The sequence below is a fragment of the Pinus tabuliformis genome, chromosome J, assembly GCF_031772625.1.
Source record: "Pinus tabuliformis cultivar Carrire ecotype Pingquan chromosome J, CPIR1, whole genome shotgun sequence".
In the NCBI taxonomy this organism is placed as follows: Eukaryota; Viridiplantae; Streptophyta; class Pinopsida; order Pinales; family Pinaceae; genus Pinus; species Pinus tabuliformis.
The window spans coordinates 80,347,026-80,367,561 of NC_142295.1; the positions used below are offsets into that span (position 1 = coordinate 80,347,026).

General features: G+C 39.5%; 1 protein-coding gene across 3 annotated transcripts in view; it reads left to right on the forward strand.

Annotated features, from left to right (window-relative positions):
* The window catches only part of LOC149225605 (CBBY-like protein), a 399,435-nt gene that overhangs the window by 137,181 nt on the left and 241,718 nt on the right, over positions 1-20,536 (forward strand). For all 3 annotated transcript variants that reach the window (XR_016247681.1, XM_089377197.1, XM_089377199.1), the window contains exons 5-6: positions 10,096-10,164; positions 11,224-11,285. Coding sequence is in view for 2 of the 3 variants with exons in the window: in XM_089377197.1 (XP_089233323.1) it covers positions 10,096-10,164; positions 11,224-11,285 (131 nt within the window). In the remaining variant the exon portion in view is untranslated. The remainder of the gene's footprint in view (positions 1-10,095; positions 10,165-11,223; positions 11,286-20,536) is intronic.

A 20,536-nucleotide genomic window follows, 5' to 3' on the forward strand; every position in this document is an offset into this window, starting at 1 on the left:
GATCTCTAAACTATCTTTTTCCTCACTGTTTGCTACAACAGTCATATGCCTTCCAATAGTGGTGAAAAACACATCTAAGTGATTTAAAATTAACTAAAAAATTGCTAAATACATTAATAAGTCATATATGTTTGATGTGTATCAAGAATTTGGCCTAGATCTACATTTTGGGTCACTGTTATCTTCGAATAATTCTGTTTTTGAAGTCTGAAATATAATAGTGGAAAAATTTCATGTGGGTTAGCCTAAAATCAGTTCCTAAGTTGTCTAATACATTAAGGAATTAATTTCTTGAGTTGGGCATTCATCATTAGGCTTATTTCATGTTTTAATTGCTGGCTGTAATAAGTATATCAGATCTGATATAATTCCGGAAATCACATCACAACACGTTGAAATTTTTTGATAATTCATGTGGGAAAGTTTGGAAAAATTTCGGTAAATTTTTGGCATAAAGATATCATTGATAGTTTATTGTTTTCATTGTCATATTGCTGCTATCATAAAGTTTTTCTTACTGCTGTCCTAAAAATTAAGTACTCTGTCTTGGAATTGTGGTGAAATGCATATCCTTTGTTTCATAAACTGAGTATTTTTTTTGAGCATCTGTTGACATTGATATCGAATTGCAAAGTTGTTTTTGTTCTCTTTGAGCTAAATTGTATCAAGAAGATTTGAAATAAGCTGGTGTTTTAACTATAGTATCTTCAAGAGTTTATTTTCTAAGTCTCCATCTAACAAAAAGGCGAGCATTTCATTTGGGTAATTGAGGGCTTTTGTGGCACAAGTGTCTCTAATCATCGGGTCTAACTTCATCTCATCTTCCGGTACATTTGCATATAAGTTAACTTTGCATAGATAAAATTTACTTACAAGCATCAGCTTGGTCGATAGATAGATAGATCTCGATTCGTCTTTTCTTGAGAAGCCTGTTTTAATAGTACTTAAAACGGTGACCTTGCAGTCATCATAGCCACAGTTCTTTGCAGCACCGCAGGCACCGAGTATGTTAGAATTTCAGGAGAGGTATCGTTAATCACACCTTAGTGTGTTTCTCCCGATCTTCTCTCTGCCAATTACTACGAAATCAGGCTCAACATAGAAAGGATTGAAGGGTTCACATTTAAATAGGCATTTAACTAAAATTAACCAAGATTCTTGCATCTCACATTAGTTTTAGGATCTGCATTTCATGTAAAATAGTCATTCATCTAAGTAGCAGTTTCTAATCAATTACTTGGCCTTAATTTCCCGAGCAAGATCGTTGACTCCATAAGGCACTGGTATCAATCATTTAAAATCTAATCAAATCCTATAAGTCTTGATAAATCTTAATCAAGTACTTGATCATTTCACTGTGTCTCTCGAACTGGTTGGTTCCAACTTAGTTCTTCTTCATTTCACTTTTCTATAGGGTCTACCCCCCTTAGCCTGCTGTAGGGAGATAGTTTAAACAGAGAGATTGAGGATCAGGGTGACAGTCCCCGATCTGAGCCATTGTCACGGTGCCTAGACATTCTATGCGACAACAACTACCATTGTGAGCTATTAGGTTTGGTCATAAAGTCATAAAGTCTAGTAAGTCAATGTCATGTATTGAAGACATGTTACATATTGTAAAAGGAGAAATTGTTTGAGTCATTAACCCTCCAAGACCTTGTCACAAGTATGTGTTCAAGTCGGCCTTCCAAAAGAGCTAGAGATCATTCTAGAAGGAGATGTTGGCCTAGTCACCATTGCAAGTCGGGCTATTATACATGGATAGACCACTATATATAGAAAAACTCGGCATCACTTGAAGACCAATTCGATCAAGCATCTGAAATACATCAAGAAGTGCGAAAATCACAAGAAGAGCAATCTCATAACCAACGAAGAGAAAGGCAAGAAGAGCGAAGAGGTTTAACACTGTTTTTGGGTAATTTTTCCTCACACATGTGACAAAGATTAGGGTTTCTGCAGTAGGGTTATATCAGTCCCTAAAGAAACCAACAAGGAGGTCACCAACCATCATTCTTGCTAGCCAAAATCACCAAAAGAAGACTCCAAGTCAAGCGAAGAAGGAAAGCATCTCCAATCTACCTCAAGTTAGCTCACACGTGCGAATTGCAGAGGTACAGGTAGGCCAAGAGTTGTATGACTGTGGAAGAGGGCCGAAATTTTAGAGTAGCAGTGCTAGAAGTCAGTTTGACTTATGTTGACTTGGGCAAGAAGAAGAAACGATGAAGAAAGGTCTTGTGACTTGGTCTTGGAGAGGTTGATATGTCAAAGCTCTTGGTCTTGGTATTTGTCAATTGAAATTTCTATAAGAAGAAGAATTCATTTGGGTTTTCCTTCTCAAGCTGGACTGTTTTCCTCTTTGAGGGTTTTAACCATGTCAAGAATACTGGTGTATTGATCTTTGATCTGTTTGTGAGCAGTGTTCTTTGATGTTCTGTCTGAGGAACTTACCCTGTAAATTCCTACATGGTATCAGAGCCAAGTTGAGGGCCGCATTCGTTGGTGATCCAAATCTGAAGCCGATAGAACTGCATCCGACTGCCGTTTCCTAGATCTACTGTTTCTGACTGCTTTCGGGCTGATAGGACTGCTCTATTGTGTTAGGAGCATCTGTTCTAGTGAAGAACCCCTTTCGTTTCACGCGAAAAGGTTTCTGGTAGCCCTAGCTACGTCATTTTTAAGATCTGGAGGTATACAATGTTTATTTGCAGTTTCTAGTTATTTTCTCTCTGTTTATTTTAGTTTATTTATCTCTTTGTTTTTTATTACCGGATCTACACCTTTCATTTCTATGTATGCTCTTTTCCCTGCGACTCTGTGCAATCTGGGCAAATCAGAAACAAAAATGAAGTTTTTTTCTTATGCTTATGCTCTTTTCTACCGTGCCTTAGTGTGATCTCAGAAAATCAGAAACATTGAGGTAAATTGTTAGTTTCCGGGTAAAACTAACTTCAAACCATCGGGTTTGTTTTTTTTTTATATGTCCGTTTTGGGTTTTGTGGTTTTTGTTTTGTAGGCAAAAAGAGCTTTCTCAAGTAAGCACGCACCCCAAAGCTTCGGTGACTAAAAAAAAAAGAAATTCCCCCTTCCTCTTTTCCAAAAATTACTAACCTTTTAAACTAGCTCACTTGGTCCAAAGTTACTTTATGAGAATAGAGGTCTTGAGTTCAAGTCTTTCTTTTTGTTGAGTTACTTTTTCAAAAAGCACATGTAACTTATGTTTTAAAGTTACTTTATGTAAAAGTGTTCTCACCTATTATAAAAAGTGAGTCACTTATAATTCTAAAGACTCTATCTTTTATTTAAGTTACAATTTAGTGGGTAGCTCATAAAGTACCATTGTAAAAGTGACTTTCACTTATTTATAAAAGTGAGTCATATATATTTTTTTTAAAGTGAGTTAATTAGATTAATTTTGGAAAGGGGGCCGATCTTTTTTTAAATATAACATTACATTCATTTCCGCATATTCTCGCAGTTCGTTGACATCTTCAACAACTTTTCTTCAAAAAGCCATAATTTCTTCATTCGGAAGTCGTTTTCATAGCCGTTTTTTTTGAATCAGCCTAATTTTTCGAGATCTTTACATTGGAACACTTAGTTTCAACATCTATAACTTTAGTTTCTATTAAAATGGAAAGTCCATCCCAAGCTATTCTTGACAACACCAACTACTTCCAATGGTGGTCCTACACTGTGGATTTACTTAGAAGTAAAGGTCTTTACAGAATAGCCTCAGGCAAAGAAACCAAACTGAAAGATGAAAATAAGGCATCCAAATGGGAAAATAGACAAGATCAAACACGTGGGTTGATAGGGATGTCTATTTCTCCAGACCTTAGATTCCATATCGCAGAACTTGATACTCCTAATGAAGCAATGAAACAGATCACCAAAGTTTTTGGAATTAAAAATGAACTTAGAGCCCGTCAACTCGAAAATGAGTTGCTTACATTGGACCCCAATAACTTTTCTTCCATAGAAGATTTTTTTGTCCAAGTTCAAGACCCTTAGACTTCTCTTGGAAGGTGTTAAGGTTAAGAAAGAAAAAGGTAACTTTATCTATTCCATTCTTACTAAGTTGGGACCAACCTACTCTGTGTTTGTTTCCACCTTCCATTCTACAAGAGAAGCCTTCATTTCTCAAGGACAAGACTACAAGTCCCCTTCCTTTGATGCCTTTTGTGATTCTTTAATAAGAGAACAAGAAAAACTCTTACACCTTGGTCTTTTTAATCTTGGAAACTCTTCTAAGAAAGCCTTAGCTGCCCAACAACAATCAAATTCAAAGAATTGTAAGAAGCCGTATCATAAAAAGAGTGGTCCTAAACCAAACAATGGTCCTAAGCAATTTCAGTCTCAAAATGAAAAATCATTTCAACAAAATGATAAGGCAAATAAAAACAAAGGGAAGAAGACTGATAGAGATTGCCACTTTTGTAATCGAGATGACCACTTACAATCCAAATGCTTTAAGAAGATGGAAGCCTTGGAAGCAGCAATGAAGAAGCATAACATCCATTTGGAGCACTCTTCAACTTCAACTTCATCTTCAGGAATAGCACTTTCTGCATGTGGTTGTCAAACATCTCGGTCTGGATATGCACTAAATGTATCTTCTTCTTCTAATTCTCATGAGTGGCTCATTGATTCTGGAGCTTCTTATCAGATGGCCAAAAACAAAGCCATGTTTTCTTCTTTAAATGATTGTAACACCAAAAATATATATGTTGGTGATGATATATCTCTTAGTGTTGTAGGGACTGGAACTGTTCATATAGACAATGGTCAATTTAATGATGTATTATGTGTTCCAACCTTATCCTGCAACCTTCTATCTGTATATCAGATAACTCATTCAGGTGAAGGTAAAATACTAAAATCGTTGAATTTTCACCTCACGATGTTGTAATTAAGGACCTAAGAGATCCTAGACAAATTTTAGCTACTGACATTGCTAATGATTCTACAAGGTTGTATAAGTTTAACAACTTTGGGTCATCAAATCTTCCCTCGGTATTTGTTTCTCATAATGATGAAGTGAGCAAACTTTGGCATGAGTGATTTGGTCAGTTAAACTATCGCTTCCTTCAGAATCTATGTAAGGAAAATATGGTGACAGGTCTTCCAATGGTATCTTGCAGAGATGGTGTTTGTTTCGGATGTGTACTCGGAAAACATCATCGGGATAGTTTTGAAAAACATGCCTCTTGGCACGCCTCAGCACCTTTACAGCTTGTACATAGTGATTAATGTGGTCCACTTCCAGTTGTTTCATTCTCTGGCTACAAGTATTTCTTAACTTTCATTGATGATTTCTTCAGACGCCCTTGGGTATACTTCTTAAAACTCAAGAGTGAAGTATTTAACATGTTCTTGGCCTTTGTTGAAAAACAATCTGGACATCAAATTCTTAAGCTAAGATCTGATAATGGTGGAGAATATGTTAACAACAAAATCATCAACTTTTGCACTAAGAATGGAATTCAAATGCAACATACTGTTCCATATACTCCACAACAAAATGGTGTAGCTGAAAGGAAGAATCGCACCTTAAAGGAAATGGCTAATTGTATGCTGCAATCTAAAGGTCTTAGTCTTAATTTTTGGGGCAGAAGCAATTAACTGTGCAAATTACATAATAAATCACACTTCTACTAAGGTTTTAAAGAATATCACTCCAGAAGAAGCATGGAGCTCAATTAAACTAGATGTAAGTCACTTCCGTGTTTTTGGAAGTGAAGCATGGGCCCATATTCCAGATGAGAAACATAAAGCTTTAGAACCTAAGAGTGAAAAATGTATTTTTGTTGGATATTCTGAAGATTTAAAAGGATACAGACTTATTCCACTTAAGTCCAAAAATGTTATCATTAGAAGAGATGTAAAGTTTGCTAAAAATATATCGGCCTACAAGCCTAGTTCGGCGGATGTGCCACCTCTCTCTATCCCTTCTACTTTTGAAAATATTTCTTCTTCAGATGATGACAACGAGGATGACAATCCTCCCTCAGCTTCTCAGATCCTCTTTTAGCTCCTCAGCTTCCAAAATGGGTCCGTGCTACTCGGGATGCAGCAGGTGCTCTTGCCGGTGATCCTACAGATCAGCGACATACACGTTCTCAGTTCGATAGAGCCTCTTCTTTACTGGCTCAAGCTTCAGCTAATTATGATCCTGACACCTTTGCAGAAGCTTCAGGCCATCTAGATTGGGATGCAACTATGAATGAAGAATATCGTTCATTATTGGCAAATGATACATGGGATCTTGTTCCCCTTCCAAAGGGACGAAAACTTGTTAGATGCAAATGGGTTTACAGAACCAAGTATGGACCAGATGGAAAAGTTGATAAACATAAAGCTCGTCTTGTTGCTAAGGGTTTTCACAAGTTGAAGGCATTGACTATACTGAAACCTTCTCCCCTGTTGCCAAAATGAACTCTATCCGCCTTGTTCTTTCCCTTGCTGCCTCTTTCAAATGGGAAGTCCATCAGATGGATGTTAAATCTGCCTTCTTGCATGGGGACTTGCATGAAGAAATCTATATGGAACAACCTACTGGCTTTATACAAATAGACTCCAGCGTTGTATATCGGCTTAAGAAATCCCTTTATGGTCTCAAGCAAGCCCCTTGGGCTTGGTATGCAAAAATGGATAGCTTTCTTTTAGAAACTGGATTTTCTAGGTGTCATTCTGACAATACTGTCTACACCAAGAAAGTGGGCAAGTCTCTTATCATTCTTGTTCTTTATGTTGATGATCTTATCCTTACTGGTAGTGATCCCAACCTTATAAACCATGTGAAGTCCAGCCTTAAAAAGAAGTTTGAAATGACAGACTTAGGACACTTGCATTATTTTCTTGGTCTTCAAGTCTTGTAATCCAAGGAAGGTATTTCCCTTTCCTAGTCCAAGTATGAATGTGATCTTCTACGCCATTTTCACATGGAAGACTGTAAGCCTACCCCTTCTCCCTTTCAGTTTGGAGCCAAACTTTCAATCACTTGTACTTCCCCTGAAGTTGATGCTACCTTATACCGTTAACTTGTAGGAAAACTTTTGTATCTGACCCATACTCGTCCTGACCTTTCCTTTGCTGTTGGCCTTATTGCTCGGTTTATGCAAAACCCACATGAAAGTCATTGGAAAGCAGCTAAAAGAATACTTCGTTATGTTCGAGGTACAGTTCAGTTTGGGATTCATTACAGTGTAGAACCATCTCCTCTATTGGTTGGTTTCACTGATTCTGATTGGGCTGGTGACCCTGATGATCGGAAGTCTACTGCAAGTTATGTGTTCACTCTTGGTTGAGGACCTATTACATGGGATTGCAAGAAACAAAGTGCCATTTCTCTTTCTTTAGCAGAAATAGTATCATGGTGCTGTAGAAGCTAGTAAGGAAGCCCTGTGGCTTCGTCAGATCCTGTCAGAGTTTGGCTTTCAGCAGCAGCATCCGACTACACTTTGGTGTGATAATCAAAGTGCCATTCAACTATGCAAAGATCCAGTCCAACATCAACGCAACAAAGACATTGAACTGCACATGCACTTCATCAGAAAGCTCATTCACGACCATGTTCTTGAAGTGCAATATTGTTCAATAGATGATCAAGTTGCAGACATCTTTGCAAAGGCTCTCATAGAGGCGAAGTTTACTAAAATTCGATTTGTGGTTGGAGTTCGGGAAGTTGTCACTAAGGGGGGATAGGCTCTAATGCCTCCTTCCTTCTCCTATTGTGTCATATTTGTACATCCTTCAATCCAATCCCAAGTTGTTCTTAAGGGGGAATGTTAGGATATTCCGACACATATCCTAAAGCTTTGTTATTGGAAACATGAATGAAAATCTTTAAAATTATGTTTTTTTAATAAAAAAATAAATATTTAATGTATTTTTTACAACGACCGAGTCATTGAAATCAAACCAGCCGAGTCGATATTGAGTCGGAGTTGACCCTCGGCCGAGTCGGAGTCGGAGTTGGAGTTTTAAAACTTTGGTTGTGCCTTCATGATTTCATAGGGTTATTTGGTGTAGCGTGATGAGCCAAGTGTCGTGACGATGTATTAGTTGTATCTTTTACTAGACCGTGCTTATTGAACTATGTAAAGTGTTTGTTTATACTTAGGTGGCTCTCTACGTCCTTGTGGTTGGTCATGGCATATACTTATAGGTTGTATTTCAAGGATATCTTGCCCTTATGACTTTATCTAACCATCTGATTGTGATCATTTATGGTTGAGGTGGGTATGTGAGATTGTTGGGATGGGTCCTATTGGGACACTTGACATAGAGTTCGCCTAGGTTTCTTCACTATATCTCTTTATAAAAGTTGTGCTATGTTGTCGTAATTGTTATGTGGCTCAAGCATACTTTCTCTTTAGTCAGAGGCATGGATCTAAGTATGTGTATCACATTTTGGTCTGAGTGATGAGTTCCCTAGCACCTTGGGAGTTATTTAGCATGTTTTTGATACATACAAATCATGAGACACACCTTGATGTGGAGATGCCACCGTCTTCTGCATGTTGTTATGCATTTGGACGATTGAAGGGGCCTACCTTGGAGTGCCTAGCCTTTTTGAGGTCCTTTGCACTTGTATTGTGGTTTGTTATAGGAGGAGTCAGGACTCATTATCCAAAGTGAAGCACTCCCTTTCTTGTCACACATGTTGAGGCTTATATCATATTTGATGAATGTTTAGCTAGATTTCAAGTGGATGCCTTCTTTCTTCATGAGGTCATTGGTTTTCATTGCACATGGACCTATGTTTTGAGGATGTTTTGGCTCTTCATTCCATGTGATATACCCGTTTGCATGTTTCTAGAGAGGTGGTTATATATTAGAGACTACTTGGATCATTTTACCATTATTTTGATGTGATGTCTCACTTTTGGAGCTACACGTGCCACACTTGGAGGGTTTTATCTAGTTGTTGCACCATTTGGAGGGGTTTTCTAGACTCTAGACTAGAGGTGAGTCATTGCATTTTTTCCCATTCTTGGACGGTAGATGTTGGAGCCTTGACATGGGCTTCTCCCATTTTTGATGGAGACATTCTACCTTGATGGAGCCTTATTATTGGAGATTTATATGTGGCATAACCATCTCTTATTTTATGTGCTGTTGATGTTATCGATGTTAACTAGGTAGTGGATAATGGCTATTTATGCTTTCCTAGGTTAGATCTAGGGTTTTAATGAAGGATATTGTTATTTTGTTGAAGAGGTATTCAGCCTAAAACTCCATACAAGAGCCTCCCCCCCCCCCCCCCACCCCCCGGGTTATTTCTGTTGTTTATTGTGTTACAATAAATGCTGACACCCACAAAGTGTAAATTCCCAAGCACCACAGCACTAAGTTTGGGAAAGTAGGTTTATTTTGCTAGCTATGCTTCTTTGTTGCCTATTTTTATTTAGACTTAAGAGTTGAATTCTCCTCTCTAGGAGATGCTATTAGTACATGCTGTAATATTGATTCCCATTGACCTATTTTTGTCATTCAAGGACATTAATACAATTTCATTTTTTATGCATTGCTCTTTAAGCATCTATATATTGTGTTTTATGGTGATTTCAGGCATTGGGGCAAAAGCGAATGGTTTTAGTTCTATGTATCGGCTTCACTTTTCCTTACATGCTCAGTAGTCTATGGTTCTCATGTCAGAATATGACTTCAGAATTTAAGAAAATTTCTTAGTAGTAGGTTCACTTATCATGGTTACCTATGCCATTGTGATCAAAGTTCCTTGGGTCAACTTGAAAGTATAAAAGAACGTTTATTTAAAAGAATGCTAGACTAGAGGATGGTACATTGACTAAGCTGATCATGTTTATACATCTTATAAAGTTATGAAGGCTCATAGCATTGGGCGGGGTTAATAACACAGGGAAGAAGTTAGCAGAGATGAAATTGGTTTCTGGCAAAGGCTGGAAACAGATTATGTACCAGCTGATTTACTTTGTTGTTTTAGTGTTTTATTCACAGTGAAGTGCTTGGGTTTATAATATGTTCCCTGTGATTGTTTTTGGCATGGTCTACATTTTTTGTCAAGTTTATCATTCTGATTGGAGTTCTCTGTCTTTTATCTTGTTTCAGGTTGGGTGGCCAACATCATTGCCAACTGATGAGAAAGAACCATTTTTGAAAAACGTTATGCGGGAAAAGGTGTCAAGCTAACAACTCATTTATTCTAAGCTCATCAGAATTGTTGTGCTGTGGACTTTGATTTTTGCTGAATTCAACCTCTAATCTTAAGCGTTCCCTTTTTTCTTTTGTTGCATTTCACTTTTTCTTAATGAGTACATCGAATAGTGTTATGTACTCATTATAACAAACTATAAAATAAGTCAGGATATCACTTCCTGCTCAAATTTGCATGCTTATTATGTACATGCTAGAATGGCATATTCAAACGTACTTAATAGTCTTAACTTAGTTGATATAGTTATAGCTCATCAGAATTGTTGCACTGTGGACTTTGATTTTTGCTGAATTCAACCTCTAATCTTAAGCATTCCCTTTTTTATTTTGTTGCATTTGTCTTTTTCTTAATGAGTACATCGAATGATGTTATGTACTCATTTTAACAAACTATAAAATAAGTCGGGATATCGCTTCCTGCTCAAATTTGCATGCTTATTATGTACATGCTAGAATGGCATATTCAAACATACTTAATAGTCTTAACATAGTTGATATAGTTATTGATTGGAAACTTGCATAATTTAGTTGCATTTGCACGATGGTACACCTTGGCCTGCGGGTTTGATACGTGTCCATGGGATTCAAGTATTTGTTTGAATAATAAAGGTTTCTCAGGGAGAAGCGTAATATTTATTATTTGCAAGGTAAATAAAGAAGCTCTGCATTAAATGATATCAAAAATTCAATATTTGTAGTTATAGTTTGCTGATTGTTCTGATTGATATTGTATAACAGAATCCATAAGCAAAATTGTTGGAAAACGTAATTTAAAAATTTGGAAGGAAATTGTGTTTTTATTTTAGTAATTTTGGGGAGCCTTTTTTATTTTATTTTAATTTCTAAATGTGCATATAACAATATATCTGTAGGGTGGCGACTGCTTTGCCTTTTCATGATCGATTTAGGTTCAATCTACATCTATTACAAGATACTTTCCTTCCATGACATGTTCGATATATGCATCAACTACTGTCCGTCCAATATTTTTTGTAGGCTAATTAAATCTTATTGGGATGGCAGCGTCGTGCACTACGGGATTATGTTACAACTGGCAATCTAGCTTTGCGTGCTGGAATTATGAAGTGAGTAACAATGAATCTGTAGTGTACCATATGTAATTTGAGATTAGACTTTTCTTGTGAGTGTTTTTTTTTTGTCTAATCTGTGGGAAAAAACTCAAGTCATTTTACTGCTGGATAAAAGGAGTACATTTAGACAGCTTGCTAAACTGGTAGTCTTTACAATCTAGCAACATGAAATCTTAAGAGCATGAATGCTTGAGGGCATGTGAAATTGAAATGTACGATAGCATGAGAGTGGAATGCAGGTTTGTTTGGGATAGGTGTCCATATTAGTAGATGATATTAGAAGAGTTAAAATAGCATCAGAAAGGATTTAGCTCAGCACTGATTCCTGGAGAGATGAATCCCCTAGAATATGTTCCTCGTGGAGCTGCAGTGTTGCTCTCCCTTGTAGGTGTCAATTGAGCAATTGACCTGCTGCCATTTCAACTGCTGCCTTAGCTAGGGAGTTGGCTTCAGGGTTGATGTCGCTATAGATGTGGGAGATGGAAATATGATAAACCTAGATGAGAGTTTGATTACTTTACATTCATCTAATGTTGAATGCTGTCTGTCTGCCACAGTTGTCTGGATTAGTGCGTGGTCTTTGAAAAGTCAAAATTACATCAGAAAAGATCCAGCTCAGCACTGATGCATGGAGTGGAGACTGCTAGAATATGTTCCTGGTGGAGCTGGAGTGTTGCTTCACCTTGTAGGTGTCAATTACCAACTGACCTGTTGCTAATGTAAAAATTTCTAAACTGAAATTCTACTGCAGAAACTGATTTATTTCACCTACTTATTATTCACAATAAGTTATTTACGAAATCCCTTCAGCAAACATTAAAATAAATTCTACTGCAGTTATCACACCATTACCCAGAGAAAAATACATGCACAAGAACCAATCACATCAACACAGTTGTTTTTGGACAGTTGTCCCAGGAAAAACCCAATGTGGGAAAACCAGTGCAGCGAATGAAGGCTTTATTAATCTTCAGCAGCAATTGCTTTTACAAGGAATGATTTTACAGAGAAACTGAAAGAAAACACCTGAGACTTTCCCTTTGAGACTTTCTGACACTTTGGAGACCTTGCACCCACTCCTACGTCACTCAGCGTGGTTCTGAGTGGCTTTGCGTCCCTCTGCATCAGCTTGTGTGAGGGCTACGTCTCTCCTTTGGACTGTGTCTCTCCCTGCGCTGTCTCCCACTGTCCCTGCATCACCTCCTCCTCAGTCACTGCCTGTTGCTGATGCCCTCCTCTTCCTCCACCCTGCAACTGCCCCTCTGAAATCGATCTCCTTCACTTGAGAATCGATTTTCCTTGAGATATTGAGTATCTGCCATGTGTCTCCAAATGATCCTCAAGTCTTTTCTTATACTTTTCCTGTTGATGTATTGATGACCGAGATTAAGTCCCTAATGAACGGCTAAGATTAAAACAGACTTGATCCTCATTTCTTAAAAGCTTCTCACCCTTATCTTTATTAATACCCATTAATATTTTTATTTTTCTAAGTTTAGATTTAGAAACCCATTAAAAATATTAATTATTTTAATAACTCCTCATCCGTGTGGAATTTCCCAAAACGATTTTTGGGTCTTGGAAATCTCATGTGCCTTAGACTGTTCTCTAAATTTCAAGGCTAGAGCACATCCGATGCTACCAAAAGTCAACACGCCGTCTTAGCGAGGAATGTGCTCTAGTAATGCTTTCACCATAGAAGTATCACACTGATTTTTAGCATCAGTACCTATGTTGATGCTTGGCCTGCTGCCCCGCATCCACTGCACTGCTGCTTCCTGTACTACTGCCCATTACACTGCCACTGCCATTGCTACATCTGTACTGTAGCTCCCTCTCAACATGCTACATCATGTTATCCATAGCACTGCCACTGCTAACTGCTGCATTGCAACTCTCAACATTTATCCATTTCAACTACTGAAATGGATTCTTCACCATCCCCATATTTTGTTTGAAATAAACAAACTTTGTTCTTCCTAGAGCCTTGATGAGGATGTCTGCCACCTATTCCCCTGTGGGAGTGTACTTCAACTGTACTGCTCCTCGTTGGACATAATCTCTGACAAAGTGACACCTGATATCAATGTGCTTCAACCGATCATGAAATATTGGATTCTTAGAGAGCTTGATGCAACTTTGATTATCACACAAGATCCTGGTCACATCCATCCTTCTCCTCAACAGATTCACAAGCAATTTCCTCAGCCATATGGTTTTTCACAAAGCTGTGCTAGCTGCCATATATTCTGCTTCAGCTGAGCTCAAAGCCACGGATTTCTGTTTCCTACTACACCAGGAGGTCATTCCTAATCCAATGTTGAAACAGTACCCAATTGTACTTTTTCGATCTACTGAACTTCCAACCTAATCTGCGTCAGTGAACCCACTTAATCTGATGTCATTGCCTCGGGTGTACAATAGTCCATGCTCGACTATTCCTTGTATATACCTGAGAACATGTTTGGATGCTTCCCAGTGCGCCTTCTTAGTCTCCACGATGAATTGACTGAGGGTATTGACAGCGTAACAAATGTCTGGCCTGGTATTGACCAGATGCATCAGGGGCCCTATAAGCTGCCAGTACAAGGTGGGATCAACATCTTTATCTTCTGATGCATCAATTTTCTATTAGGGTGATCATTGGAGTAGCCATAGGTCTACAGTCCTACATCCTGAATCTCTTCAAGATTTTTGTAGCATATCTCCCTTGTCCAAGGAGGATCTCACCCTTCTGTTGCCAAACTTCCAACCCCATGAAATAGTGCATCTGTCCCAAATCCTTCATGTCGAATTTTGTGGCTAGGTTCTTCTTGCAATCTTTGATGAGCCTGCATGATCTTGTCAGGAAGAGATCATCTAGATATAACACTAGGATTAGAGGCTTATTCTATACAACCAGATAGTAGAGATTAGGGTTTGCGTCACTCTTGACGAACACCATCTTCTGCAAGTAGCCATCAATTCGATCGTACCATGCTCTAGGTGCCTGTTTAAGCCCATACAAGGCTTTCTTTAATCTGCATACATGAGATTTCTTCTCATGTGTCTCAAAACCCTCTGGCTGTTCAATGTATACTTCCTCTTCTATTATCCCGTTCAAGAATGCCATCTTGACATCCATTTGATGAATCTCCCACCCCATCTGTGCTGCAAGAAATATCACGGTTCTAATAGAAGTATATCTGGCTACTGGGGCGAAGTTTTTTTTCCTAGTCTATCCCTTCCTTCTGCGCATACCCCTTTGCCACAAACCTGGCTTTGTATTTCTCCACACTGCCGTCTGCAGCATATTTGACCTTGTAGATCCATCTCGAACCTACCACTGAGTTGTCCTGAGGCCTAGGTACAACTTCCAAGACATCATTGACCATTATAGAGCTATTTCCTCCACCATAACATCTACCCATAGTTGATGATGAACGACCTCCCGAAATCTAGAAGGTTCCCCAACCTGAGCTACTAAGGCTTGGTATCTATCTGGTTGTCTTCGCTCCCTTTTATTATTCCTGGGTGCACCAATGAAGTCCTCTACATCCCGTAGAATTTGTCGGAGTTCTCGACTCATTCTTCCACTAGTAGTAGGCACATCTATCAACTCTTCCTCTTCCTGAGGCTCCTCTTGTTCTGAAGCTTTGTCTTCAGTAGAATTTTTGGTACTAGTTTTTGTTGGTCGAAGTGGTTGGACCAAACGCTCATCTTTCGACTGTTCCTCGAAAGGCATTTCTCGGGATTTCCTGAAAGCCCTGTCCTCCATGAACTTTACATGCCGCTAAACTACTACCTTCTTACTCCCTCGAAGGTAGACTCTATATGCCTTAGCATTCTCGCTATATATCCCACAAGATATCCTTTCTTAGTAGTTTGATCTAATTTCTTTCTCTTTTCTTCGGGTATACGGCAATATGCTAAACTCCCAAATATCTTGAAATGATTGACTTCAGGTGTCTTCCCGGTGAAGACCTTTTCCGGAGTGATTTTGCCTAATGCCTTGTGTGGAGTCCTGTCCCGGACATAAATTGCCATGTTGCATGCTTCTGCCCACAGGAATTTAGGCATATCTTGATCATATAGCATTGCCCTCGCTCCTTCCACAATAGTCTTGTTTTTCCTTTCTGCTACTCCATTCTGCTCTGGATTCTAGGGAGCTGTCCACTCTCTTTTGATGCCCTCCTTAGCACAAAAATCGGTGAAGTCCTTGTCAACATACTCTCCACCATTGTCTGAGCGCAACACTTTTATCTTCTTTCCTATTAGATTCTCCACTAGAGCCTTGAACTCTTTGAATCAACCAAAAACCTCATCTTTGGTTTTCAGAAAGTAGATCCAAGTCTTCCTGGAATGGCTAACGATGAAGGGGACGAAGTATTCGGACCACTAAGAGCTTTTGTGGAAATCGGTCCACAGATGTCTGAGTGTATCAATCCTAGCACACTCTTAGCCCAATTGTTACTTCTGGAAAACGCTGCTTTGGCATACTTGCCCATAGCGCATCCTCTGCATACATCATCTCGTTCGGTACTTAGTTCTGGAAGTCCTGATACTGTTTTCCTAAGAATTCTTAGAGCCCCATGGTGTAAGTGTCCCATCCTCCTGTGCCATAGTTCATTCAAATCTTTGTCTCCATAACTGCCTATCAGTGCCGTTGGTGATTCTAGTTGTAACTTGTACAACTTGTTACTTTTGATTCCAATCTGGGCCTTCTTTTTCCAACTAGGGTGTTTGACATATACTTTCTCCTTAACGAAGAAAATGTCATAGCCCTTGTTTTGAAGTTGAGATATAGAGAGTAAGTTCATCCCCAATCTTGGCACATGTAGCACATTGGTTGCTCGAAGCCGCTCTCCTGGTTCAGTTTGAAAGACTACAATACCTCTTCCTACTGGGGTACACTTTTCCTTATTTCCCATTGTGATTTGAAAATTCATTCTTTCTTCCTGATAATCTGAAAAACATTCTCGGATTCCTGTCATATGCCAGGAAGCTGCACTATCTATGTACCAAACCTTAGAGGAGGCAAAGGTTGCTAAGCAAGCGACTTCTTCTTCCAATCTAGAAGCTAGCATAGAATAATTGTAATTCATGTCCCTTGCGCATTCTTCTGGAAATCTGTGCGAGTCCCTTTGAGTGGATGCCTCTGCATCATGCTCCTGACCCATTGTCAATTTTCCTCCCCTGTTGCTGGATCTCTGCTCTGATACTATGTGAAAATTCCTAAACTGAAATTCTACTGCAACCATTGATTTTATTTCACCTACTTATTATTCACAATAAGTTATTTACAAAATCCCTTCAACAAACATTAAAATAAATTCTACTGCAGTTATCACACAATTACCCAGAGAAAAATCCATGCACAAGAACCAATCACATCAACACAGTTGTTTTTGGACAATTGTCCCCAGAAAAACCCAATGTAGGAAAATCGGTGCAACAGATGAGGGATTTATTAATCTTCAACAGCAATTGCTTTTACAAGGAATGATTTTACAAAGAAACTGAAAGAAAACAATTGAGACTTTCTGACACTTTGGAGACCCTGCTCCAACTCCTGCATCACCTCTGCGTCACTCTGCGTCAGCCTATGTGAGGGCCACATCTCTTCTCGGGACCGCGTCTCTCTCTGCGCTATCTCCCACTGTCCTTGCCATGGGGGCTTCACTAAATGAACCTTTGACATATCACGTGCGTTCGTGGCATATTAAATAATGCCCTTAATTTGACTACATATTGGAAAATACCTCTAAACATCACATTATTTAACCCCTTACCAATACAAATCCAATACACCTTCCCAATTTAAAAACCCCTACTTTCACTAGATATTGTAGGTATCCATTTTTTCATTAACATTTTTTATACCCATTTATTATTTTCATTAACTTTGGACTCCATTTTTTATATCTGCTAATATAAAAACTCTCTCCCCTCTATATATGCCCCAATATATTATGTCATTTTTTCCTCAATAAATATCCCCCAATATGAACCCACGTGGTATGGTATTGCTCCCCAAGTGAAGCCCCTGTGGTCCCTGCGTCACCTCCTTCTCAGTCATTGCTCGCTGTTGATGTCGTCCTCTTCCTCCACCCTGCAACTCTCCCTCTGAAATCAATCTCCTTCACTTGAAAATCGATTTTCCTTGAGATATTGTTAAAATTGGCAACTAGGGCCAAACTCCATGTGGGTCATCTTATTTATGGCAGTTGATATTTTTCTTGGATTCCTCTCGTTGAGAGGTGTAGGATTGATCTATTGATAATCTGATTCTGACATGTTTTCATGGAGATATGAATTTATTTGTATTTCTTGACAATTTGTCAAGGTCAACGAGCAGGTTAAAGTGTATGGCACACCCCCAACTTATCCCCCACGATTCATATAAAAGGAGGAGACCTTGTGGCATTATTCCACTCATCTCACCAAACATCTTCTCTCTCTCCTATGCATTAGAAGAGCTTCTCTCTCTCACACGTGTGGCTGAAAGGAGTACGTAAATTTCTGGTTAGGGTAGTGTTGACTTGGGTTGACCTAGCTGCAAGTGGGCAGATTAGATAGTGTTGACCAGCTTGGAGGCTTTGTTAAGTTATGGTATGTTCTATGCTTATAACAGTTTACTTCTTTTTCTTATTATATTCTACTGATTAGCAATCACATGTACATAAAGTAAAGTGCAGATAGAACATTAAACGATCGACAGAAAACAAGCCAAGACAAGAGACACAAGATGTGGCGGCTAGCCAGGGACAAACCCCACAATGTGTGGGGAAACCCTTTGATCAAATCTTCTTTTATCTTCAATAGTTCAGCAGAGAGAAATAATACAATAAATCTGATTCATATCAGCAGTAGCAAACCCTAGATCAGCAGCATCAACATTAGCGGCTTCATTATCAAACTAGGGCAGACGATATCTCACAAACCGACTGTCGGATTGACTTCATTCCACCACCAAAAGTTTCGGCTTCCAGAGGAGGTTCAGATGAACCTACAGCTCAGTTCAGATGATGAGATCTTCTAGGCCACGCAAGTCAATCTTTACTTCTGCAGTTGCAGCTTCAGATTCAACAGTTTCCGGCTTCAAACTAGGGCAGTCGATATCTTGCAAACTGTTCGTCGGATTGACTTCATTCCACCACCAAAAGTTGCGGCTTTCAAAGGAGGTTCAGATGAACCTACAACGCAGTTCCAAAGAGGAGATCTTCTAGGCCACGCAAGTCAATCTTTACTTCTGCAGTTGTAGCTTCAAATTCAACAGTTTCCGGCTTCAAACTAGGGTAGTCGATATCTTGCAAACCGTTCGTCGGATTGACTTCATTCCACCACCAAAAGTTGCGGCTTTCAAAGGAGGTTCAGATGAACCTACATCGCAGTTCCAAAGAGGAGATCTTCTAGGCCACGCAAGTCAATCTTTACTTCTGCAGTTGCAGCTTCAAATTCAACAGCTTCCGGCTTCACATGTGTGAGAGAGAGAGACCCATTTCAGCGCAGTAGAGAGAGAGAGATGTGATGAGATGAGTGAGTCCAAATGAGGAAAAGTCCTCTTATATTTATACACAACGTTGGTGGGTGAATAGATGCGACTGTTGGGCTTCTGAGCCTACATGAGTTGTAGGTCGGCTTGATAATAATTCCATAATCAAAATAAATTCATATCTCCATGAATACTTATCGGAATTGGATGATCTTTATATCAATCCTACACCTCTCGACGAGAGGAATCTAATAAAAATATTATTAGCCATGAATAAGATGACCCGCATGAAGTTTTGCCCTGGTTGCCAATTTTAACACTCCCTCTCAACCATGGAGAACTTCATCTGCAATCTGTCTATCGGTCGTTACTATTCATCCATCAAATGCACTGCCTTGTACAGCCTGACCCTTGCCCTGCTCTGCTCTATTTTGCTTGTTCTGCTTTGTCTTGTTCTGCCCTGCACTGATCTGTACTGTTTTGTTCTGTTCTGCTCTGCTCTTGCATTGTTCTGTTCTACTCTGCTTTTGTCCGAATTATGAAGAAGAAGAAATGATCGAGGATGTATCATACTGACTCAAAGTCAGTCTCAGAGTATGTACCACTGGTCCCAGACCAGTCTCAACCAACCCAAAGTCAGCGTCATAGTGAGTACAACTCCAATGGTCCCAGACCAATATCATCCTCCATTGACTCAAAGTCAGTCTCAGAGTATGTACCACTGATCCCAGACTAGTCTCAACCGACCCGAAGTCAGCGTCATAGTATGGTACAACTCCTACCACTGGTCCCAGACCAGTATCATTGATCCCAGATCAATGGAGGTCATCCTAGCGTAGGGAGTACGGTAGTTACAACGATGCGTCCATCGGTACTACTATGGTCCCTAACTTCATTTCCCTGCTCATTGATCAGATGAGAGGTACTTCCCATGAGTCCCAGACTGCATGGGTAGGATGCCTCGACAGGAGAACTAATCAATCCTGTCCTCACAGGAGAACACATCAATCCTGCTACAATTGCCATGGAGAACACATCAATCCAGGCCTCACAGGAGAACACATCAATCCTGCTACAATTGCCATGGAGAACACATCAATCCAGGCCTCACAGGAGAACACATCAATCCTGCTACAATTGCCATGGAGAACACATCAATCCAGGCCGCCATGGAGAACACATCAATCCAGGCCTCATAGGAGAACTAATCATCCTGCTACACAGGAGAGCGAATCATCCTGTTCCACAAGAGAGCGAATCATCTTGTCCCACAAGAGAGCGAATCATCTTGTTCCAGTGTGCACCACCAGGGGAGGGTGAGTCACCCTGTGGTCGTACGTTGCTCCAGTAATAACCGCAAGCCCTCAGAGCTCCTAGAGCTCAATGTATGCAACATGCAGGACCCTTGTACAAGGGTTTCTTACCGACTCCAAGTCATTTGGGAAAATCACAGATTAGATCTTTCCTCAGGGCTTTGACAAGGTGTATCAACCTGTACATCATCTTAATGTGACGGAGCCTCCTTGCTCATCAACTTACCATATCCAAGATGATGTCTATCTGCTGGAGCAATCGACGAATACGAGATTCCTCAATAATCGAATCCCACCTCTGGTTGTTATAGAGAATCACAGTGGTATCCAATGTAAATCCAAACAGCTCTCTGAAGAGCCTTCGCAACCAGACTACCTCACACGAGGTTATGCTAGCAACAATATATCCTGCTTCGGCGGTGCTCAAAGCCACCGACTTCTGCTTCCTGCTCATCCAG